The sequence below is a fragment of the Prorops nasuta genome, unplaced genomic scaffold, assembly GCF_024137725.1.
Source record: "Prorops nasuta isolate Cenicafe-Biocafe unplaced genomic scaffold, Cenicafe_Pnas_1.2 PNAS00073, whole genome shotgun sequence".
NCBI lineage: Eukaryota > Metazoa > Arthropoda > Insecta > Hymenoptera > Bethylidae > Prorops > Prorops nasuta.
This window is the reverse complement of record NW_027116870.1, coordinates 202,641-228,717: the sequence shown is the minus strand read 5'-3', so window position 1 is coordinate 228,717 and position 26,077 is coordinate 202,641. Positions and strand designations below refer to the sequence as shown.

At 41.1% G+C, this 26,077-nt stretch overlaps 1 protein-coding gene across 1 annotated transcript in view; it reads left to right on the top strand.

Moving 5' to 3' along the window:
- The first annotated feature begins 523 nt into the window (after window positions 1–523).
- LOC136784815 (nuclear hormone receptor E75-like) overlaps window positions 524–26,077 on the top strand; it is an 89,318-nt gene continuing 63,764 nt past the window's right edge. The window contains exon 1 of the mRNA XM_066745729.1: window positions 524–1,030. Within this exon, the coding sequence (XP_066601826.1) occupies window positions 802–1,030 (229 nt within the window). The 5' untranslated portion in view covers window positions 524–801. The remainder of the gene's footprint in view (window positions 1,031–26,077) is intronic.

The following is a 26,077-nucleotide window of genomic DNA, read 5'->3' as shown; positions in this document are numbered from 1 at the left end:
AGACGTACACGAGACACGAGCAGAGAGCGAAGCGAGCCGAGTAACTGCGTGGAACCATCGGACACTTCTCTCTTCTTCGTCGTGATATCGTTTCTTTCACAGAAATTATTCTCTATCTATACCTACTCTCGATATTAAAACCTCAAAATCCTCCCCCCCCCCCCCCCTCCTCCCTCTATCTAGGATACACAACAACTCGCACTGTGCTTATACATGTGCGCGTGCACGCGCTTCGAAAGACGCGCGCGCGTAAACAATTCTCGGAAGAAACTTGTATCGTTGAGTGAATCGAGTTGAGAGTTGGCCAGCAGTGATACGTCGATCGAGGAGACTAGTGTGAGCGATTGGTGGTCCATGGCTAAATTTGACGCGACGGTTACGTCAGGATCAGTGATGTGCGATTGTGGACAGGAAGATCGACATTTTAGCGTGGTGTAGGATAACAATAAGGAGGCTCTCGCAGGATATTATACCGTAGCATTTATATATATATATATATATATAGTTTAATTAACAAAGACGTAGCCCGCTGATTGGCGGGTTTATTCGGCGAAGGTGGCTCACGCAGGGAGAGAGAGGGCAGCCGAGCTGCAGGCGGAAGTGCGCAGTGCTATAAGGGTACTGCACGGTTGGTGTCCAAGAGCCTCAACGTCAACGTCAACGTCAACGTCCACCCCGGCGTCAGCGTCGATTTCGATCTCGTCACCTGCTGCTTCGGTCCAGGCAACCGTCGCTAACGGTCAGGGTCACGGCCAGGGTCACGGCCACGGCCGCACCGCCACCGCCACCGCCACAGTCCTCATGGCACCACAGACCAACGCGCAGATCCGTGCAAACTCTAATCAGACCAACGCTCAAATTCACCACGGAACACCTGGACAATTGACGCAGTCCTCGCCCACTGGAACCGTTGTCGTCAGCTCTACCTCCAGCATGAGACCTCCACCCCCGCCTCCGCCCCCTAGGTCCAGGGCTTCCGGCGATGCTAAAGCGCACCACGAGGAACCCACTAGTTCCATTCCCGACCTTGGTAAGTGCTTTCTCTTTTCTTTCCCTTTTTTCTATTAGTATTGGCTTTGCATACATTGTTTCTCGGTTCTTCTATTTTTTTCACAAATGTCAGCTCTCTTGATACTGTTTTCTTTTTTCAAAGAGTATTTTCGTCCAGGAACGAAAGATTTGTGTACGTGCAATTGTAAACACGTTGGTTATTGTATTGGATAGGTTTGTTATTCTTGTACTTGGGCTGGAGTTTATGGTTATGTAATTCTGCTTTTTGGTAATCTCTCTCGAATTAACTTGTTTGTTTGTGCTTTTTAGCCAGGTTGTGGATAATGATACAGATTTTATTTTAGTGTGAAATCTTACTTTGGTCGATGATTAGGGATACACATGTATTTTATAAATATGAAAAATTCATGTTTTATTTTTATGTACTTCTTTCTGATGCTTGATTTGACACTTTTTCATTTTAATAACTGTTTGCAATAGTGAATAACTGGTCTTATAATGTACTATTTGCTCTACATTTGTTAGCAACTTTACAAGAGCCTTGTAAAATTTTTCTGACACGTTTATTGCCTCTAGTTTATATTTCTTTTATCGTGCACTAATAACATTGTTTAAAAATATCTATCATATTTTCAAATTCTCTCTTTATAAATAATTTTCATTCCAGTAAAAGCTTTATTTTGCCAAACTTATGCAACAGCATCTCTCGAATTTACCTCTGCAAATTAAATCGGTAAATATAACTACGTGGGTCCAGTTGTGCACTCTCCACCCTCTCCCTTCTCGCAGTATTTTCAAATTTTTAAATTTACACGTCTTAAAAGATTATTGGCAGTCTTCTCTTAAAAGTGTTTTTAGTGAATTGAATGTTTTATTGAAAAAAACAAACCTATACCGATGACTCATTGTTATTGTTGAGGTGTATATTATAATGACAAAATATTTTATTGCAAGCTGAATCATGGAGTTTTAGAAAGGCGAAAATTGTCATGAAAATTACTCGCAGAATTGCTGGTCGATTAGATTAGAATAAAGAAACTGAGGAGAAAGAGCGGAATTGTAATATTACAGCGGCACTTGACACAAGAATTGAATTGGAATGCATTCTCTCGAATGTTATTTTTGTTGCGTCTGAAAATCGATTGCGGTTATCGCGGGAGTACCGTCATATAGTAACTGTGATAACATTGCTCTTCTCCCAAGGTCAGCTTGGTTTTGTTCATATTTTGACAATTGCTCAACAGTTGGGTGTTTATATTATTCAGTTGCCCACATCTCACCGTTCGAAATAACATATGTAATGTATGTCGATTGGGATTTCATTGACAAAAAACTAATACATGGAAAATGTGGATAAAGGACACATTATATATATAAATGCTGAGACTTCTTTGCTTGTTATTTACACGCACCACATATTCTCTATCTCTTTCAAACTCAACAGTTTTAACCTTTTGCTTTTTCGGAATCCAACTCGTTCATGGTCAAGGTTAGCACAAGCGTCACCGTTGAATTTATATTTGGAACACCAACTCGAACTTTCGGCTCAAGTTTGTATATTAACATAGATCAGGCACGCATTTTGTTCCCAGGGAGAGACATAAGAATTGGAGAGACCACCTCTCTCTCTCTCTCCTCCTTCTAACTCGAGCATCAACCATTTAACCCAGGCACTTTTCTCTCTCTCTCTCTCTATCTTTTGTACACTAAATACCATCGGTATACTTGAGCCTTACTTGTTATCAGTGAAATATCCTTTTCCACTACTGTACACTCGCTCAATTCATGGATAAAATACTTTCGTACCACTACACTTTAAAAGCTTGTACACTGCTCGCTTCTATTTTTAGTAAAACTTTGGAGAGAGGAAAAAGATAAATGTAGAAAGCAACATTGGAACAATTAGTTTGTTTCGCTGTTGATTTAATTTAACTTTCACAAAATTTACTCAAAAGTGTCTCATTTAGTAGGATTTTAAACAATAACTGACAATTTTTCAAAACAAATTCTGTGAGGATTGTCGATGATTTGCTGTCTTGAATTCGATCACAATTTTGGTAATTTTAGCTATAACTTATAGCGACCGTGAAGAAATGTTCAATGAGTTCTATATTCACACGTGTTATCCCATTGTCTCGGATTTTTTGTCCAGACGTTGACATATATATATATATATATATATATAGTTTGTAGATTATATTTAAATATTCTATAAATAAACGGTTCCGAGGGTTATTCATATTGTTTTATCTTTATACTTAATTATAAATCGATACATAATTACAATTGAAATTAAAAGTGCTGGCTAAATGATTTATGAAGATTCTTTGTTTTTTCGCGACAGTAATACGACCTGTCTTTCTTATCTACGCATTTTTCTGCACTTTTTACAAAAAATGTATTTTGCGTATCATACAAAGCGTAATTTTTTAATCGAAAGCTCGGAAAATGTAGGTAACAAAAACATTCATATTTTACAACCGCCTACTACAAACTGCCTCTAAGCGTATTCTTACGGTTCGGTCATCATCCTTATAAACATACGGCATATTTAAGTTCGATGAATATAAAGGATGAAATTAATTTTTTGACATGAGGGATTTCTTACAGCGATCACTAGTCAAGCTAAAGAAACAGTTTATTGTACGAATCTTATGTAATTATTATTAATAATTAATCTTAGAAACATTGTACAACATTCTCTCAAAGAGGCAACAATAATAGTCTTTGCATCACTGGAACAAAAATTATTTAAATCCAATCAATTTTTAATCTCCTTAAACTTCATTAATGTCAAAGAAATTTTTAATTAAAGTTCTTTTATTCCAATAATGTCTCTCAATACAGTAAACTTTTCTATTATAGTAAATTTATTTTAAGCAAAGTCCATCGTAGTAATTTATAAAAAGAAAATAATAATTATTGTGCATATTATACATATAATATATATATATATATATATATAATAAGGGAACGGTACAAGGGATTTATTTAAAATGTAATAACGGTCTCACAGTGGAAAAAAAGGGTAAAAAGCTGCAGTGCATGCTATACGCAACGTGTGCCATGGACCCAGACACCCTTCAAAGTTCGTTGTTCGTCGGTATTAGTGTGAGTGAGCGTACTTCCGAGTATACAGGGACAACGAAGCACGTGCGCGTCAAGTGTGCACGATTCTATCTGCCTAAAGGTACCAGAGCGCACGGTACGCGCCCTGATAAGCAAGATAAATATTATTAGGTTCTCGTTCCTTATCTATATTCTGACTCACCGAAGATGTTTTCCAAATTTCTTCCCCACCATACTCCACCCGCGTGCATTAGCCTCCGCATACCAAATTTCAGTCCACTTAAAAAAACAACAACTCTCCTTAATGGCAAGCTAAAAAACTTGCAATTTTCATCCCTCTTTATCGATCGAGCAAAACTCTTATCAGTAATCGGTTAATCGAAGATAAGAAATATTCCTGTTAAAAAGGGTAATGGAAACACCGGTATCAATAAAGCTCTGAAAACGAATTTTTCGTTGGATGTTGCTGGTGATTCGGAAGAGGAAATTAATTAGTGCAACGTGTAGTATGGATCGCACGAATCATGGTGGAGTGTGTGACGCCTAGCCAGACACCCCCACTCCTTTCCCTTCCCCACCCCTGCACCCCCAAATAGCTGAGGATCCGCACACACGCACGCAGACTTGCCCCTTCTTTTATCTTTCGCTATTACTGTCTGTATCGTCTACCATATCCCCACCCGTCCTTCTTTCTACCTCCCCTACTTCCCCCACCCTTTCCTCGCCAACTCTCACTCTCACTCTCACTCTTGTCCTCCGCAGTGCGCGAATCCCTAGTGATCTTTGTTTTTCCCCTTTCGCGCTCTCCTCTCGTCTGGCCTCTCTTTCTCAAGGGAAACACAGCTTCGACAAAAGGATTAGTGATAGTCAGCTTGATTTTAACGTTTAAACTAAACAGTTCTCTCTCTCTCTCGAAGAAGAAGAAGAAGAAGAAGAAGAAAAATAAATGTATAACGAGCGCTGTGTGCTTCGACTATTGGTCGATTTTTTCATAAACGAGGAAACAGAAAATTTCTATATCTATATACGGATTAAATTTTTATGAGCAAGGTCATGAAAGATGTTGCAGCTTCGTCACTTTTTTAAACGGAGGGAGGGAGGGGGGGGGGGGAGGGATATTATATTGAAAAAGGGACGGAAGGAAAATGCACGGAGTGTTGTGCAAGAAGGACAAATGAAAGGGCACGAGGATTGGAAGGGTTCAGTGGCTCGCAGTGACCTCTGTTAGCCCGGCGTCGTGCAAGGCGGGGGGAATGACCTAGTCCCCCCCCACTTCCACTCTTTCCCCACTCCCCCACTCGCCCAGTTCCGCTTTTCGCTATGTGCTTGCGCGAGGGCAACTCGACCCTGGCTGGACTCTGGAACCTACAGCACTGCACAATATATTTTACCCCTTTCTCGCACACTTTTCTCCTCTTCCCCCGATTATTCCTCTTTTCTCCGAGCAATCTTAACACTGTGATAATAATATTTTTCACAGAAATTCCTATAGATTCTCGCGAAAATGACTCTCGATTTCACCGGGAGGAGGATTTTTAATAAAAGGATAAATATTTAAAAGATTCGAATGGAGTGGGGGGGGGGGGGGGGTGGTGGTGGTGGTGGTGGTGGTTGTGGTTTCAGGAGCAGTTTGGTGCAGGGATGGGCTAGTGGGTGTTGTATGTAAGTGAATGGTAAAAGGTAGGTAGGTAGGTAGGTAGGTAGGTAAGTGGATAGGTAGGTTGGTAGGTGGTGGATGGATGGCATTGGTAGTGGAGAGTGGGCCGCGACGGAGGTAGTGTGGGCGACGGAAGGTGGGGGGAGGATATGCCTCGCTAAAAGCGTGGAGTGGGAAGAGCGGGAGGAGGTGAGGGGTGGGGGGGGGGGGGCAGCGCAAGCAGGCAGCGATGCCATTGCACTGTACCGTGCACTGGGTGAGGGTCATTACTCCGAGCAAAGCGAGCCAAGCCGGGTCGAGCCGGTGACCTCGGCGGCAACGCCCGGAATCGATCCAACCCCTGCAGAAGGAGAAAGATGCAACGAGGAGAAGTTAGAGAGGGACACCGAAGAGAACGAAGAACGAAAGAGAGGCGGGATACGATGCACCGTTAACACTCTACCAGCACACCGCATACTTTTACCCTTTTATTGCCCTTTTGCGGGGCTAGCGTCGCGACGCCCACTACACTTCACGGGCCCACGTGCTCACACGCCCACGCACTCATCTCTATCATTTGATAAAACCTTGCTTATCCCCCCTCCCCCCTCCCCCTTCCCACCTGTATAGACTATCATTCTTACGACTACTTTAGCTTTTTTTTCATCATTGTCATTCTCATTATCATTATCATCACCATTAACATACTCGTCATCGTTCACGACTTTTTTATTACCCATTACTAACGCACCATAACCATCAATCACGATAATTCTTATCTAACGTGTATTTCATGCGAGAAATTGCCTGTTTTTAACCGTGCCAAACTGTGCATTCGAATAAATATCAATCTTCGTCTTTGTTTTCATAAACTCTATCCGCTATTTGTTTTATTGTCTTGAGGGGTTTCTAATTGATTTTTCATACTATTCTACGAAATATAATTTTTTGCGGAATTATTTTTGCAATTATTTTCTCTCAAATGATTTTATCCTGTGAGTTATTCGTTTATCCTTTGGACTTTGAAGCTTTTACCTTAAAATTATGTAAAAGGGCCCATAGATGGCTCCGTTACATCAGTCCCAAAAGGGCCCACCGTTGATTTTTGCTTTTCGACTCCGTGAGATGTCAGCACACGTTCAACGTCCAGAATTTTTTTCGAGAGTACGTATTGCGCGTGACACAGAAACTGCGAAATTATTACTATTTTTGGTAAAATATTTGTTTAACTCTTTTTCGGTGAATTTTAAAATATATTTGAAATCATTTTAAATTGCTGTATTATTTCGCAGCAGAGAATTTTGATGATTTAAGCAGAGATGTGTACAAGGAAGCGTTATGCAAAAGGAATCAAAATGAGAAAGGTTGTGTGAGATACATATGACACACACACACACACACGATGAGTATAAGGATTTTTAATCGTTGCATTCCGCACATCTGTTCAGCGGTTGAGTTACATTTTATATTAACTCTTTGACTTACTGATTGTGGTCGATGCAGCCAGCTGCACTCGACGAAAGAATGCATGGCCAACGAACCGTTGGAGGACACATTGCACATGAGTTGCACAAAACTATTTATGCATTTTGACGAGCGTTCCATTCAAAATTTCCACAAAAGATGCTGCGATCTCAAAATTCGCAGTGATGAATCCATTTACATTGATATATATATATATATATATATATATATATATATATATATATTCTCTCAATATGTTAAGAATGCTTTTCGATTATTCCCATTCAACATTTAATTTTCAATCCTTTCATAGAGGCCTCGTCAGGATTGGAATGTTTCGCGGTTTATTTTATCATTACTTATCCGATCCGGAATAAAAATTGTTGCTTAAGGAAGCAAAAATGTTAAGGCCATGGCACAGAAAAATGTAAGAAAAGCTTAAACATTAAAGATAAAAATGGACCAATCACTGCAGTTATTTATTGCTGAAATTTTCAACTCCAATTGGTTTATTTTCATCTTACTGCTTAAGTCTTGCTTGAATTGTTCTGTGTACTTTGACCCTCTTACTATTTAAAAAATAAAAAACATACGAAAAGTGAAGAATGAGATGGTATAATCAATGGATGACAAAATGCAACTAGTTATACCATATGGCTGTTGAAAGGTAAGACTTTCTTAAAAATGTATAGAGGAAAAAAATATTATTTCAGGCAGAAAAAGATTAATCGATATGAAATTTTAAAAAAGGATTGAGGATATTTGGTGTAAACCGGATGTGACCCAAAACTCGACAGATCGCTCGAGCGATAAAGGCTTTCCGAGTTTCTCGAACAAAGGGTATAGTTGGAAGGTTCGAAGATCTATATGATTTTTGGAAAGCAAAATTTCTGGCTAAAGTAGAAGAAAGGGAGGGAGATGGGTCTTCGCGTGGGAACTGGTCCGGAAGGGTTGTTTATACACGCTGGGCGGGTTAGCGAAGGGAAAAGATGAGAGGGAGAGGGGGGGGGGGTGGTGGTGGTGGTGGTGGTGATGGTGGTGCAGATGCATCCGTCACCATTCGCGCGGGCATATCATCCTTTCCCGTCCTTTCCGTTTTCATTTTTCGCGATCTGCGCCCATACAAAGACCGACGGGATCTCACCTGTCTCCACTCGCGTGTGTTTAGCTGCGTCAAATGTTAGCACATCCGGTACAATTCCTCCGCCAACACAGTAGTCTTCCGTATTATACCTTGTACATACCATGTTCACTGTTTATATCGATGATGCAACAGAAGCAGTTGCAATATTTCCTATAGATTACTTCTAATCATCTCAATAAGAATCGTGTAGAATTATGAAGAAACATTGGAATTTTTTGTTTTTGGACTACTATTTGAAAATAGTAATATGGACAAATTTGAGTTTAGCGTGAATAAATAGAAAAGGAAAGAAATTTGTGTAAATGAAAAATTAATTATTTCGTTTTACATAATTTTCAAATATATATTTCTAGCTGAATCTCATTATTTAACAACATTGCTGTGTTGGGTTAAAGAGAGTGTCAAAGAATTTTATTGTTGACTGTACACTAACCGTCTGTTGAAGTTAATTAATGCAAGCTTGCAAAAAGTAATGAGGACATTGCAGCTCTCTTAATTACTCCCTTCCCCCACTCCATACAATTTTATCTAGAAATTATCATTCAACTGAAAAATTCTCATCTTTAAAAGATTTTTTCCAAATCATTCTAACAATGGTTCAAGAGTTTCGTTGAATTTTCTTTAAATGAAGCTCTTAAGTTTATAACCAGATTGGGAAGTAAATCTTATCTGGGTTATTTTCGCCAGGAGATAATTGGCAATTAATGGAGAAAGATAGCGAAAGAGACGCGATGAAATGTGAAATGGTTGAAGAAGAGTGGAGCAGGGTGGTTTAGAGTTTCAAAAAGGGTGTGGTAGAGGGTGTCTGGTCACGTGTTATGCCATATCCAGGAAAAGATTGAACGCCATTGAATATGGCATAATAATAAAAGCTCTTCGGTATTGCATAATGGGACTCTCTTTGGTAAAGGAAAGGCGCGTGGCTCGCAGCTGTCCCGTTTTATGGCTACCTCGAACACGAGGCTAGTGGGCGTCATAACTCTGCATTTTTCTTTCGATACTATACCGACCGACCAGTCTCGCTTTGCCCACTGATTGACTAAGCTTTACCTTAACCTTGCTGTTAGCAAACGAAACCTACACATGTTTTCCTTGCTATGAGACAAAAAATGTTCTATACAGCACAGTTTTTTGCACCTGTACCATTATTCCTTTTCTCGTTGCTTTGGAAAATGTATGAAAAATCAGTACAACTATTTATTACTCAAAATTAAACCTCGATTGTTCGGGTGTGCATCGTTATGTGAGAATTTTACGACGAGATTTGGCAGTAATTTTTGCATTAATTTTTTGTTAAATATCACATTGATATTAGAGAGGTGTACAGTTCGAGGATAAATGCTTTAGAATGGTGAAAAGCGATGGAAATGCGTTAACCGATTCCGAAGTTGTTACCCTTTTTCGAGAGCAGATGCAAATATTCTGACCTAAGCAGGGTAAAATCTTTATTCCGGCGGATTCTTGCGTTTCCGGGGATCTACAGATCCACTGTGTGCTACTTGCATGCTTTGATGTTGCATATGCGGCATTTGCGTAAACACCAGCTGCAGCTGTAACCCTTTTTCCTCTGGCCATACCCATCTGCCTAATGTCACCAGTCCAAGCACCTGGTTCAATGAAATCGTACAATAGTTATATGTACTTGCTCCATTTCTGCTCATGTTAACCTTGTCTAGGTGAATTTATATACAGGAATACAGCATGGTACTTGATTAAAAATTAAAACATTTCTCCCTAATTGATAATAAGTTGCTATATATGTTACGTGTACCCATTGCGAGATAAATGAGATTAAATTAGATAAAGGGTGGAGGATAATCGTGTACGCTCTATTAACCTTAAGGAGCCTCATTTACTTTTAATTTATTTCACAAGAATGACAAATCAAGGGACACGATTTAAATTAGGTTAAGTCTTATGTTGCATGAAATGAGTACCATCCATAGTCAGAGGGTCATTTTTAACATTTTTTACAATTGGTTTACATTAACGAAATTATGAATCAAATATAGATAAAAGTAGTAAATTAACATGGAGAATCTGCAATATTAACGTTTATTTTCGGTTTATTCTTTTTAGAGATTGTATTATTTTATAGTAACAATTGCTACAAATCATCTACGATCATGTTGACTAGCATCAAAATGTTCAAACATACATACATAATTTTTATTATTAACATTATACATTAAAAGAGAAATTAAAAGAATTTTAAAGAAAATACACTTATCATATAACTTTGCACTAATACAGTATTATTAAATTTCTCTCAAAAAAATCTCAACTCGTATTATATTCCAAATGGAAATATTTTTTATAGCTTCCATAAATAGCTAAATTAAAAATTGAATAATTTTTGTCACATATCGCGAAGTGGTCGCGAGAAAAATTCTTATTATACAGAAATAATTATGATGGGGGAATAATTATTGATACAAGGATGTTCTTGTAATGAAGAAAATTGTTCTGTTTGTTAATGTGTATACAGGATTTATTAAGATAAAAGCGTTTGAGCAGAGGGAAAATGGTGGGGGGGGGGGGGGGGGGTGAAAGAAAAGTGTGTTAGTGAGGTTAGGCGAATACTGCTGTGTGCATGTGCGTTACCGTGTGGAGGTTAGCCGTGACCGTCGTCGACGACGACAACGACGATAACGACGATGGCTGGTTGGCTGAGGGATAGGATGGAATGGGAAATATACTGCAGAAGACTAGGGCGTTGGACGGGGAGGGGATGGAGAGGAGGGGAGAGGAAGAGGAAGAGAACGACAGAAGACCCTCTCCCACTCTTTTTCTCTCCCTCAAGGTCTGTGCCGTACATTGATCCTCCTCGGTCAGGGACCCTCCTCATTTCTCCTCTCTCCATCCTCTCTCCATTCTATTCTGCAGCAAAATTTCTTCTTCTCCCCCACCACTCTTTCACCCTCTAATAACCCCATTCTTTGTCTTTCTCTTCTTCCTTCTTCCCTCCCTCTCTTTCCTCTCGAATCTCCCAGAGAAACCCTTTCTTCCAAAAAAATATCCAATATTAATCTCTCATAAAGCAGTACAGATACTCTCTTTGGAGGATAACGAAATTGGATAAAACATACGTTATTGGAAAAATCTCTTTCTTAGTATTATGTGTGTGTGTGTATATATATATATATATATATAGAATCTTATCAGATGTTAGGAACTTGAGGGATTCGTAATTTTCGTGATAATTTCCAAGATGATGAGTATAATCTATATCAGGGTTGGAAATTGGGAGAAGAAATAAACTGAGAACGCGTGAGTAAATCGTAAGGGGGACTGATAAATAGAATCGCGAGACATAAAGCTTGGCTGTAATTTGCAATCAATTGAGTTATGTGGATGATTCATGCTCTTTGTTAGAGGAGAGTTCGAGAGAGCTCTCGGGAGAGAGAGAGAGAGAGAAGCGATCTTACGAGTGGTTCAAGGTTGCAGACTTATCTAGGGTCTAGTCACCAAGGAAACCAATGTTCTGTTTAGGGCTCCCGACCTTGGCCACACTCGTGCTCCCCTTTTCATAGGCTCATCTTTTATTTCCATTGCTTCGTCCAAAAGGTCTCCCCGATAATCTTGGGTCGATTTTAGATTTCAGTCACGTTATACGGAGAATCGTCTACATTTATTCTTCAATGATTCTTAGTAATCTCTTTATTTTTCCAAAAAAATAAGGATTATATAATGAATATTAAAAATAATTCGTTGGCGATTCGGGAGATATGGGCTTTAAAGACATTTGCAAGGTAACGAGGGGCGCTGAAACTGGGCGAAATTGCTTCTTGCTTTAAAATGTTGCTTTATCAAAAGAGCTGTGAGAATTTCTAGTCATTTGTCATAAGTCGAGGGCGCTATTATCGTAAATCACAGAGTATTAAAGGTAAAGTGTGATTTTACTCCATTTGTTAGATTTACAGACTTTCGCGAAAAGGGTTCAAAGTTTCGGAATAATTAAGTAACCGAGTGAGTTTTGCGTGTCTGCAGTCCAGGGCTTTAAATTGAAAAAAGGCAATTTGGCTCGGTTTTCACGCAGGTATTGTGGGACAATGCGAATCCTGCTGGGTTAAATCTATCTGTCCCAGGGGTAAGGCCACAATAATCGTAAAAGTATATCTGGAGCAAGCTAAACCCTTCGACTGGAGCAAGGTCGTAGAGCCTAGAGAGAACCCTTTGAAGGCTCTCTTACAAACTTTCGTCCTCCTGCGCCTGAGTTACGATGTCGAGGAGCTCCTCTCTCAACACTGACGGACGAACAACTGTGCGGTATATGGGAAGGATTTCCGAATTTATCAAATTTACCTGTTCCACCCTCACCAATCTGTGGCTACCTGCATGACTAGTCCCCTGATATGCTTGCTCTTCGATCTACGTCTTACTCCTAATTCAACCATTCTTCTTCAGCAATTTTTTCACTAACCTCACACTCTATTCCTCCAAAAACTTTAACTACATGAAATTAAAGAATTACAAGAATGTATTAAACTAAGAAAATAATATTTCAATTGTTTAAAAGTACAATTATATAACTCTGTATCTCTCTATCTCTTTCTGAAACGATAACCAAATTCAAACTATTTACTTTGGTTCAATCGTGACTCATTCGATCAATGTTTACCACTTGTTATCACTATTTATACAATATTAAATAATGATTCCTTTGATTTGACTGTTTACACACTTGTTTGATAAATATTACCCATTATTTCTCTTCATCCAAATAAGTCCTTGTGTAATTTTGTAACGGAAGCGAAAGAAGCGAAGGGCACAAACGTTATTCCCGGGGACAGAAACATGATAATGGGAATATTTGTAAAGGTCAGAGAGATGCGAGGAAGACGAGGAAAAATGGACGCAAGATGGTCGTAAATTAATAGGAATGTCCTTGGTGTGGCGTGGCGTGGTCAGTGTTTGGGGTTTTGAGACTGGAGAGTGGAGAGAAACAGTCGAAGACTGGAGTTTGCATTTGGCGGGGCTGAGAGAGCACGGTCCCAGCTACCCGTAAACCTATAATGCTATTTATGCTTCGAATCATTCGAACCCTTAGGCCTGATTTACGACTTTACGGCCTGCGTTATTTACGGCCATAAGCGTAAATTGCGCGAAAATGAAGCTATATATTATTTATACTTCTGTCTCAATTCTTACCTAGCGCTCTGCAGCTTTCCAACTTGGAGGACTTGCAGCATTTCTGTCCAAATTTATTCCGGAAGTAAACCGTGCAAGTTCCGTTCGCTTCCTTCCTCTCTCCCCTAAACATTTCCTACCTGTTTTTACTACCTCGCTATTATTATATTTTCCAATGGTACAAATTTCCAATTGCTGTCCATTATCTTTTTTTTTTCATTTCCTTCCACGGGCAAAACGATTTCTACCGAAATTTACAATCGCGGCGAGTAAAAAGAAATGGGCGAAATAACTGATTGTCATCGGAGCTGTTAGAGCGTAATGAAGAGAGAATTTACGAAGGAGACTCGGCTGCATAATAGCGCCAGCATTCTCCACGTGAAATTAGAGACTGCGTGATATGAGCGAAGCGAAACTGAAGCGCCGCGCTTTATGATTCTCGCTTGTCAATCTAATCGAATTATTTTTTCAATCGTCTACTCTTTCAACTTCTATTAATACTGCTCATTATCTTCTTGCGGAATTATTGCGTGAGATAAGGGATGCCTGATTATCGAAACTAATCGATTGCTGAGTGTTGAACGTTTTAAATCGGTCTGTCGTGGGTAGAAAGAAAAGGAGGCGAAAAATAAATAAATGATTGTTGGTGTAATAATTGCATATATATATATATATTTATATATAGGGTAGCTTGTGCGAAGATGGCGCGTTACATAATTTGGGAAGAATAAATTAATGATCCGAGAGAGGTCAGGATCAGCGTTGGCGTTGCGTCGTTTTGCATGGCGTTCCATTGCGTGGCAGTGGCAGTGAAGAAGAGAAAAGGGGGGGGGGGGGGGGGAGGGCAGCAGTCGCGCTTTGCTCTCGAGTCGAGCGAGGCCGGGCAAAGACCTCGGGCTGCGGGACGATGCACCCTCGGCCTTGTCCCAGCTTTATACCAGCTACTTGCCAACCCTCCAGAGAGAGACTTCCCTCTATTCTCCTCTCCTCTCATTAAGAGGGGGGGGGGGGGAGAGAGAGAGACTATAAACGTTTACATTCGAATAGTTTCTCTAGATACATCTCTTTTTTTTGTCTTCCCTCTCTTCTATCTCCCTCTCTCCTTCGTCTTTCCCTTTGCTCGTATCCAAGTGTTTGACCAGATAAAAGGGGGAACAGCTTTCACCGAAAGACTCCTCTAATATGCATACAGCTCCCTTTCAACCGATCAACCAACCACTCACAAAGATTCATGCACATCTTTGATCAAACTTCTCTTATATACTTGTCTTCGACACTCGCCAGCCTTTATCCGTAATACCATAACTCATCTTACGTGCATCAACAGAAGCAGACTGCTTTCCATCCACAATTAAACGACACTTCCCAATACAAATCCTATACGTTACGTTCGTGTATACTATATTGTTCCATTGTTGGCAAAGGTATTAAATTATGAGTATAAAGCAAAATATTTTTTACTATATTTTTTTGTATGGGAGAAGTATCAAAATTCTTTGTAATCAATATATATTTAGTCCATGAGACACAAGAGATATGATTGTACATATAACAGTTGGTGTGAAAATATTTGTGAGAATATACCATTTATTGTGCAGAAATTATAATTAAGCTTTTCTCAGTATTAGTGGTTGAATCTTTGCAGTTTACATTCGAGTGATAAAGAATCACTGAAAGTTGAAGGAACATAATGTTGTCCCGATAGAGGATCCGATCGAATTTTAATGGACTTTTCAGGCATTCGTCTCTTGCTCATTATACTTGGCGCTACCTGTCGAAGATAGCTGAGAGATCGAGTATATGAAGAATGAAGAGCGATGTGTGTGTGTGTGTGTGTGATATAATGAGAGGCTAAAGAGCAACGTTCGTCCAGCGTGAATCAGCAGAGATTCCTAGTCTTATGCTACTGACCCAATAATATCCATATGTACAATCTTCACCGTTGTGCCTTGCAATTATTCTCCTCTTTCTGATACAAGCATCTATATACAATTGTTACGCCAAATATTTAGTTGTAAATTTTTCATTGCTCCACGATGAAAATTCTGGTCTCTTATATTGAACATTTACGTTCGTATTGTTAAACAATAAACTACTAGGGTCCATCTTAAACTTGTCATTAACATTTCTCTATATACATTAACCAATCATGGTAGAATTTGAGGAATTTAAAAGGAGTATCACTGAGAGATCGCTAAAGCCTATAATAATCATGAAATAATGAATCTGGCTACTTTCCCCTCTAACCAAAGAACACAGGTGATTCAACGGTGGCTAGCGAGTGAAATTGGTAGAGCAACGCTGGATTAAGTTGGATTATACGAAGGAGAGTAAAGCGAGGTGAATTTTACGATCTCGCGTGGCTAAATCGGCAGATCGATCGGTCCAAGTTATTGCTCGCGGAGGGTCGGCGACCTCCTGCCGCTAGCGGTGAAGGTCCGCGCATAACCCACTCCTTGCTCGCTGCAGCGGAGATGTCGGTGACCGGGACGTCGATCCCTACGACCAAGGTGAAGGACCTGCCTTGTACTCTCGTCCTGACCATTCAAAACAGACGAAAAAGGTGGCACACGCCCCGTCATCTTTATCCCACCTCTTTTTCTTCTCCATGCAAATCGTCCTTAAAAAATAAACGTTCAAATTTGTAAAACGATTGGGGCATCCGAGACTAACACGAGTGAGTTTGCTTCTAATGGGCTGGGGGGAAAATGTATCGAGCATCGCGCGATGACACGACAAAAGACTTTATATATATATATATATATAAATATTTATGACATACATATACATGTACAAATCTGCGAAGGAATAAAGCTTGTGATTTTAGGAAAGAGGGGGAGGAATGCTAATTTCCATGGCAAGTGGAGGCTCCAACGTCGAAACGCAGCGGTAGCTTTGTTGGGTGGGCGTTGCAGGGGTGTCATAGTGGCGGTCGTCATGGCAACCCCCAAAGCTAGACGCACACTGCACCCCTATCCTGGACCTTGAATGAGAATCGAAGGGCAAAGCATGTATACGCTCGACGCGACGCCACACGACGCGACGCCAAACGACGCGCCGCGCTGAAGATTCTCTGCGGGTGCGTCGCGTCCCTTCCACCCTTTTCCTCCTCTTCTTCCATTCTTCATGCGATCCCCCCCCCCCCCTTCTTTGCTCAAACCACGCCGCCAGCTTTTGTCCTTCTCAGCTGCATTTTTCCACCGTCGAGCCACTCATTCTCCACGGAATTTTTAACTACCACTGCGGTGCATGTAACCCCTCCCCCCCCCCTCCCCCCTCTCCCGTTAAGCTTCCACCTGAAAATAATAAGAGAATACTAGTGCGCGCAGTTCTGTCCACGAACACAATCGACGACATCCAATCGGGTTTTTGACTCTTAGGCTAAATTATGGAGCTTAAAAAAATAACATTATGCATTTTATCGATCGTGTGGCAAACGCTGTGGGTTTCCATGGTTACGCAGCGCCACTACACTCGCGTGAAAGCACCTTCGACCCTCGGTTCTCTCGGCGCATTCGCCCTTTCCGCAATATGCAGCTTTTATGGGGAGCCATACCATGGTACAAGGACACAAGTATGGTGTGACGACGAAAACCTTCATGATCAGGAGGACCTTTATGGAGAACGACGGAGAACTTTACGATTCATCACTGAGCACCAACTCGTTGCCAGAGTTTCCTCTCGTGAAACCTTTCGTAATGGATGTTCTCGCATTTCGCTCGATTGAACCAAGCAATTGCATGGTTTTTTAAATTATTCATCTTTCGTTAATCCGGAATGAGATCTCCTCGTGGACAATTTTTCGATCGACCCTTCGGACAAAGACCTTTGTTCTGTTTCGGAAAGAGTTCTTGTGATAATCATTTCTCTCATTGTTGTTCAAATATAGTAACGTACAATGTGTATTCGTATAATCGATTTAGTCATTAACGATAATCACGTATGTTTTTATGATAGTGCTTTGAAAGGTTTTGTAAATTTTCTTTATGATTTTTGCCCATTGTGTTTCGAGTAAATATTGGTTGTTTTTGAAATAAAGAGAAATTTAGTCGTTGTGACGTTATTGTGGTTAAGTTGGTTCCATGGATCATTTGGATGTTAAACGATGAATTCTTTCACAATGGATATTCTCGTATTTGAATCGATTCAGTGGACTGCGATCATATATACTATTTCTATGAAACTGTAATATATTTACGATTGATCGATACAAAGCGAGGCTTTTAATTAAAAATGTTTCTAATCAATTCCCGAATTATATAGAAATTCATTCTACTTCGGATCGACTTCTTACGACTATGATCACTGTAATTGTATATATAAATACAGCATATACATATTTATAATGGATTTAGGCGACGACGAGAGCCAGCACAACGACAAACAAGTTGAGAAAATTCAGAAGCAATTCTCACCGATCTTCTACATTGTGTCCTCATCTCTGCTTTAATCCGATCACGATTGAGTGAAATATAAGCAGGCAGAAACGATGATTAAACTACTGATCAGCTTTAGAAACTTGGCTAGAAACTTTTCCAATCGCAGTCCCTGGCACCGCTCTTACTTCATTCTTCGGACGGAAACTTCTCTATGGCAGTGGTAATTTCTATGGTGAAAAAATTCTACGAGTTTTATCGCGTGACTGGTGAAACGTTTCTTTCTACGAAGATTGTGGGATTCACGGGGGAGGTTGATCGTTCGAGGGTTGCTGACGCGTCGTTCCGAGAATTAGGCTAACACTCTCGTAAACTTGCGATTTTATCAGGAGATTGTGTAGGATTTTAATTAACGCGATTCTCCTTATTGTTGAAAGTTTTGGCGATTTTGTTATTGAAATTGGAGCTTGCTGGGATACAGTGTAGTAATTAATTTGTTTATGAATGAAATTATCAATGTATGGCCTATCGAGCAAGGATTAAAACAGGTTAATCAAACGTAGACTCCGGAAGGACTAGTGTATGCAATTTGTGCGGGAGTCCGGTACAAGGTCATCCTGGTAGTCATGGCAACGCAAACGAAGGGACTCTTCGTCCCTTTGTCTTCGGATGCGTCTTATTTCCCTTCGGTAGGCGCAGCCGCCGCCGCCGCCGCCGCCGCCGCCGCCGCTCCAAAAGCCCTACACAGTCTTGTCAAATTTTAAATTGAATTCCTCCATCAGCCGTAATAATTACTGCCACTTGCCCACTTCCAAGCTATTATATACGTCTTGGAATGCTTCGATATAATCGATCCTGATGAAATGACAAAGTCTCCAGATGCCTATAAGGTCGAAGGTCATCGATGCTATCGCGTGCCACGTGCCGAGAAATTTTACTCAATTCTCACCCTTTTCCCTTTCAATTTTCCTACAATATTTTAATATTTTTCCAATCTCAGGTTTATCTTACTTTTTCGTCCCCTACCACCGTTGTACATAGGTTTCCCTAGAGCATATGTTTATCTTAATGACGCAGAGAAAATATGCAAAGGACATGACGAGTATATATGTTTAAAGAACGTTGGGATATCCTTAGAATATTTTGAGGATGCTCGTAGGATGTTTGTGCTATTTTAGCGATTGCAGTGTGGGTGTAATAATTAGAATTTACGGAAATACTTTGATAATTGGAGGCAGGCCCGATAATGGAGTTTTGATAAGGAGGAATTTTTCTGAGTCGATCGGGTCAATTTTCTTCCGGAGCCTCGAAAAATAGTCTGGATCAATGTATTGTATATATTTATGAGTTATACTCGATATGGAGAGAGTCGAGGATTAAATTCCGGACGAATACTAAATGGGGTGAAGGTCTCTCCGACCAAGAATGTTATGTGGAGAGGAACTTTCCGCCCAGGAGGATCAAACCTAACCTTCCACCCTTACACTCATCTTGAGAGACACGACATACACACAGGGTGCCGGGTTGCCAGAAACTAGTAATTTCTTCGCCCCACTACGACTCTCAAGCTCTTGCCAACATATGGACTGTGTGGAAGCGCGCAGCTATAGTATAGCGGGGAGAAGAAACTATCCGCTTCTAACGACTCTAGGTTACAATAGGTGGGGGATTATGGTAGGGGTAGACAGTAATAAGCAGTGTACATCGATATACTGTAACTACTTTACTTTTCCTAAGGTTCTATGTTACGGCCAGAGGCTTAGAGATATTAGGTAACTTCCGGCTGTTCCTATCATCAGTTAGGCTTACCCCAAACACCACGTGTCTGCTCTCTAACTTTTTCACTTACCTCTCTCTTATTACCCTTCTTACAATACTTCACCTTGTATAATTTACTAGGAGCTTTTACAAAAAGTCGAATTAATTTTTAACTCTCTCTATTTTTAAAACTTGATCGAAGAAATTAATAGTATTAATTAAAAATCTTTTATATTCTACAATAATGAACTATTCCTTCTTTTTTTTTTTCAGGTAAGTTTCAAACTCTGAATATTCGTCAATAATCCCAGAAGTTTGTAAGTAAATTATCAAAACATTTTGTAATAATTTTCTTTTAATTTATAAGGCATATACAAGTTGAAAATGCATGGATAAAATGGTAGTGTGTAAATACATTATAAGAGAGCAGCAGCACGTGCTCTTGGAGTGAATCACGTGTTTGCGTGCGTGGTAGACGCAGACGCAGAGACAGATACCACAGCAGTACTGCATGAGAAACATGAGCTCACTCACAGCGCTCACAGTCCTCGCTCAAGTTGAGTCCCCGAGTAGAGCGCTAGACCTGTTGCAAGGAAAGGTTTGCTAAAACAATCGCGAAGACGTCCGAAAGATGTCGCTGTGCAGCACGTCGAGCGCGCACCCTGGTGAACGAATATAGAAATACCGAGCACTCTGCTCTTGGAGCTCTATATTTTCACCTCGCGCTTGTGTGTCCGACTTGTACCGCCACCTACTACTGTTTTCATTCCTCCGGATCTGGCTTGCCCGATATGGAAGTTACCTACTGCGCGTACAACCTCCACTCTCTCTCTCTCTCTCTCTCTCTCTCTCTCGCTCTCTCCCATCATACACGTTACTTTACCGCATTGTATCGACTGGGAACAAACAGTTTTCCCCTTAAATACCTCAATGGACAGAAAAATCCCCCATTCTTTACCGACAATTTCCATTTCTAACAACAGACACGCTCAGCGCTTCACGTTTCATCATATTTTATAATTATCACAACACTTTTTCTACTTTTTTTTTTTTTTTTTTTTTTTTTTTTTTTTTTTTTTTTTTTTCAACTTCCGGCAATAGTCGACGAGTTTTATATTCCAAGCTCTCGATCTCTGAAAATTCGACAAGTAATAAATTGAGGTAAGAGAACCGATAAAGTTTCAATAATCAAACCGTGGACATGAAAGTAACGGTTGTACTAGTTTAGTGTTCCCAATCGTGCAAGGCGTTGGGTGATACTATAAGTTTTAGGTCTGATTTCTATTGCTGCACTGTTCAACTACTGCAATAAGCTGGAATGAAAATACAATTATACTTTGTCTTGGTTCAATTTATTGCACCAGTGCACTATCAGGTCTTTATAAGTTTTAGGATACTGGTAGTAGTTTTTGCAAAGCGCGCGCGTGACGTCACTCGCTGCCAAGTTGAGATTCGCTTTCTTATGACAGAGATAAACTGGAACGATACATTTTTAGCTGCTTCCTGATTGACACAACACGTGTTCTTCGATTCCTTGACAAATTTAACAACGTGAAAGTCGTAGCAAGCTCTCTCTCTCTCTCTTTCTCTCTTTTGAATTTTTCCTCCCTTCAACACATTTCGCACTTTCCTCTATCCCTTTTCACCAACCACTCGACTTTACCCAATAATTACAGCTGCACCAAAAATGTACCTATTGTTTCCTATGTACCATTTTTAAACCTTATGATATTTCTGAAACTACACCCCTTTCACTAAAACTGAAATTGTCCAAAAAGCTTCGATTAATAGAATCAAATAAAAGTATATGTATAATTTCTTCGGAGAAATAAATTTTGTTAGATTAATCGTTGCAGTTGACTTTGAAATTCGAGTGCATCAGACAGGTGGCGCCACTCGCGGGAAATGACGGTGTTCTGGAACGGCGAGCGCGTTCTCGTGCCTCGTGCTTGTTTATCCTTTATCGCGTACATAACTTTTGAGAAGAGTGTTGGCATATCGTTAGATTCGACTTTACATTGGAGATATGCTTCGAACGCGGTTCTTTGTAGAATTTGTCTGTTACGGAGTGAGGTTAAGGGAGGGGAATAAGCTTTAAGCGCGTTTAGCTTTGTAACATAACCACCGAAACCCGCTACGCGTAACTGCAGTTGCAGCAACCATCTCAAGGAAAAGGCTATCGGTTTATATTGCGTATATCAGCTGTCCGGTATTATTTTCTTCTGCGTTGTTTCAACAGTTTGGAAGGAAAAAAATGCACATACTTGTCTTTCTTCAACTTGTCGCTTAGTTTAAGAATGCAACGAAAAGTACGTAGATGGCCTATGTTGCATCGTTGGAGAAATAGATCTGTGTCGACGAGACACAATCGGGCTTAAATAATTCCAAGAGTACATGTGCCACATTGTGCGTGTGTGTGCGCGGTATGCGAGCTCCCGCGGAACATCAAATGTTGTCTTTACGCAGTGATTTTTGCGGAAAAAGAAAAAGTGTGAGGAAAAGGAAGGCGCGAGCGTCGATACGTGCAACCGTCGAACATCTGTCGGTATCTTTATCTTTACCGACGCGTCGTGACGAACGTGTGTATGAGGATGTGTTCGCATATACACAACAAACGCACTCTCTCTCTCTCTCTCTCTCCTGTTTGTGTCGGTTAAGAATAAATGTGTGTAATGCACACATATACCGACGCGAAACGCTACTCGCATGAACGTAACAAAAGTTCAGTCACTCCATAACCTCCTTTCGATCGAAACTATTACACACTCGGTAAGCAGTGGTTCTCAAAGTAGGTCTTTTTACTTTCGTTCGGGACATGATTTTCGCTCGAAACTTTCTCAATTACCACAATTTCTCTTTTTCTTCCTTTCTGCCAGAATTCTCACGGCTGTACGAAAACGTATAGGAACACTCGGCCGGGGGGGGGGGGGGGGGGGGGGGGGTGATGGAAATGATCGAAGAAAGAAACGAAAGCAATAAAAGCGAGTTTCGCAAGGAGCCTTTGAACGCGTCGATATATATATATATATAGGGACGAGACGACAAACATTGCTCTAGCGTAGAATTTGGCGCGAAACGCTTTTGCTTTCACCGCCCCCCCCCCCCCTCCCCGTGAAAAAACTGGCTTTCGCTCACGGAGAGACGTAACTTAATTCATCCCGGAATGGTTATTGTCGTCGAGTTTTCGCATTATCCGCTGTGACGTCATCAAAGTGTATCCCGGGACAGTGGAAGAGCTCGTGTCGAGAGGAAGATCGATACGGTCCAGGCCTGGTGAAATGCTTTTGCCGATAAAACTTGCGACGGGAGAGAAAATCAGCTATAGATTTAAAGCGCAAAGGGAGAATCCATGTGGACGAGAGATGAGGGGATCTCTCAGCTATAGGTTTCTAGAATCTATCGAAAATTACGTTTTAACAGTTAGGTTTCTCTGTCCGTGGTGCATTGCTCGATCGATTGCTCAATACAAGTGGGGAGTGAGTTGTCTTTGGCGCGGTGCAGCGACCGTTCGAGGACGCGTTTCGAACCGGCCTCCTAGCTCACACCTACTTTTACTTTCGCACTCCGTGTCTCTGGACCACCTCCCCTCCCCCCCCCCCCCCCACAATACTCAACAATCTCGACCGGAGAGAGAAATTGGTCGATCGTTTAGCGATTTGGACAAAGCAGCTCGGATGGATGGTATAAGGTGAACGGTGGCTGCACTCGATACTCGGTGTGGAAGTTTAGTCGGTCGTCGCTTACGTTGAGCAAGCCGCCGAGAGCGAGAAGCAGTCACCTCGATAGCGAGTGTTGAACCCGCGGCAATCTAGGCCAGCGCACTGACACACCACACCACGCCGTACGCCATATCGCATCGCGTCACACACGCTGCGTTATACGTGCATGTGTATATATACACCTCTACGAAAGTCATGCGCCGCTTTATTGTCGCAACTGGCAATCGCACGCTATTCGTCCTCCATGATTCGACGAGACGATGTGCATATATGTTGCTCGAGTGTGCGAAGGCGCCCCATGCACACCGATGTATAGCGTCCTGCGATAAATATCAAACGAACGACGAAAAATCTAGGGGATCGTCAGCTTAAAATCATAAGAATGATTTTTCAAAGGGACGATTTCACGACTTTTATCCAAGTGGATCGGCCGTGGGGACTTTCCAAACTGTGTACGTGTGTGTGGAGGTGTTATATATATATATATGTTGGGGTCGTTGCTCCCAGCGTGCTGCTCACGCACTTTCGGCTTTCGTTGCTGCCACTTTCGTTCGTTGCTATTCGCCGCTAGTTTGCACGTGTACACTCTCTCTCTCTCTCTCTCTCTCTCTCTCTCGACGTTTTATTAATCGATTGTGGAAGAGATTCTTCGTCTCATCCCTCGCAGTCGATCCACGTGCCATCATAGAAATCGAGATGATTGGAAATTAAGCTGACAAACAGGTTGAGAAGAGGAGAAAGAATGTATTGTTTCAATTGGAGATTCTCCCCTCGCTGCTCGATTGGTATCATCTCCGGCCTTTTTTCTGCCTCCTCCTTTCGCGCTCCGCTTTTGCGCTCCGCTTTTGCGCTCTTGGTGGATTTATTTCGTCGGTTAGCATCGATTATTCCCAGATGGAATAAATACACGCAAAGTCGGTCGGCTTGTGCAGCGCGGACGTCCAACTCTCCTGCACTCGCGCCGCGCTATATATGAAATCAGGAACTTTCAGCTCCAACGTTCGTCCGTCCCTCGACGTTTCAAACGTCGTTCTATCGCTAGGACATCAATCTTGCGCAACTTTTCGTACTACGCGTAACAAGTGGGCGTACCAAAACTAATGTAACCCCATTCGCTTTTCTTACATCTATACGTCTGTCGTTAGCAGGACTCTTGCGTGATCGTACCAGACGTATTATTAACATATTAGATTTTAGCACGGACTCGCCGCAGGGAATATTTTACGAGAAAGCTCTAAGGATCGTTTTTCAATTTCGATGACGACAATTTGTATAGTTATATGGATATAGGGGTAATACGGTCGTTCGCTTGTTATAGAAGGAAAAACGAGAGAAGTGGAGGGAGGGGGGAGTCGGTGCACTCTGCATAAAGTTAATTTGCATAGTACGCGGCGTGCTTAACGAAAGAACGCTCGTTGTGAAATATTTCAGTGGTATATAGTTGCGATTAGAGAAGAAACGCGTCTCACGCGTATGTTGCATCCTGGGCCCTAATTTCGTCCTTCGATAAACTCGTCCCGTGCTAAGAATGAAAAAAAAAAAAAAAAAGAGACGGAAAAATAATTGTGATTATTGCAAGAAACGAGACAGTTGTATCGAATCGATAACCACGGGAAATTTCTTTTCTTCGACTTATTGTGCATTGTATATTATTAATGTTAAAAGCAAAAATAGAAATAACGGTGATTGCTAAAGAGCAAGGGCAGTTGTATCGAGTCGGCAGGAGAGATGTTTCGTTGGTCTGTGTGTTGCAATAGGTTAGAAGGAGAAAAAATGTTATTTCTATATGTTATTTCGACTCGTTGCACCAGTTGATAAACGCGCAACGCAATATATATATATATATACATATATAGGACCTATATTGTTAATGCTGAAAAAAAATTAACGGTAATTATGAAAAATTAAGGACAGTTGTATTGATCGAACAACGACAACGAAAAGATGTGTTGTATCCGACGAGAGACGAGCAAATACACGTGGATTTTCTTGGAATGTTTGGAGTATTTGTATAAAACGCGACCTTGAAAGAAGGACAACGATAACCGCGTTGGATGGAAGTAAGTAAATACGGATCGGATGAGCGATATCTTGGAGCGGGTCGAGTCGAGTTGCTGAATAGAGAGATCGAGCAAAGTTGAGAACCAGCAATGTGCGCAAGGCCTCGGCTGAGCAGAGTGCATTGAGCTCAGGCTTCGGTATATACACGGCAAAACCGAACAGCCACCACCAGGCTAAGCTTACTCACAGCGCTCCGAACTCTCCTTCCATACATCATCGCGAGATTTATATTTCTCGAACGTTCCGATCAAATGTTCTCCGCGTCGCGAGCAAAATAAAATCCATTGCTTAATTTCTTATTCCTATATACTGACTGAAATTAAAAGCAGAAAAAATCTTTGCAGATTTTCTTTCCGCTTTTCTTCGACACTCTCATGTATTGTATTATTGTACACAAGTACTACACGATACTTATCAAAGATAAGTCGGTGGGTATAGGTATTTCGGATGGTTTGGGAGATTCGAGTGGATTTTCGTGGTTTTTTGATACGATTGAAGAGGAGAGAGGGGAGGGAGGGGGGGGGGGAGCGATGGAGGGAGTTGGTTAAGGCTGAGAGGCAGGCAGCAGAAGCTTTACTCTCGCTTGGTTGAATAGGGAGGAGAGGTTATGACGTCAGTGCGGAGTTGCAGCGGCCTAGATCGAGGGAGGTCACCGTATGCCAGGCCGACGGCCCGTCGAGGTCGTACCCTCGCTTTTCGTCTAGTCGTT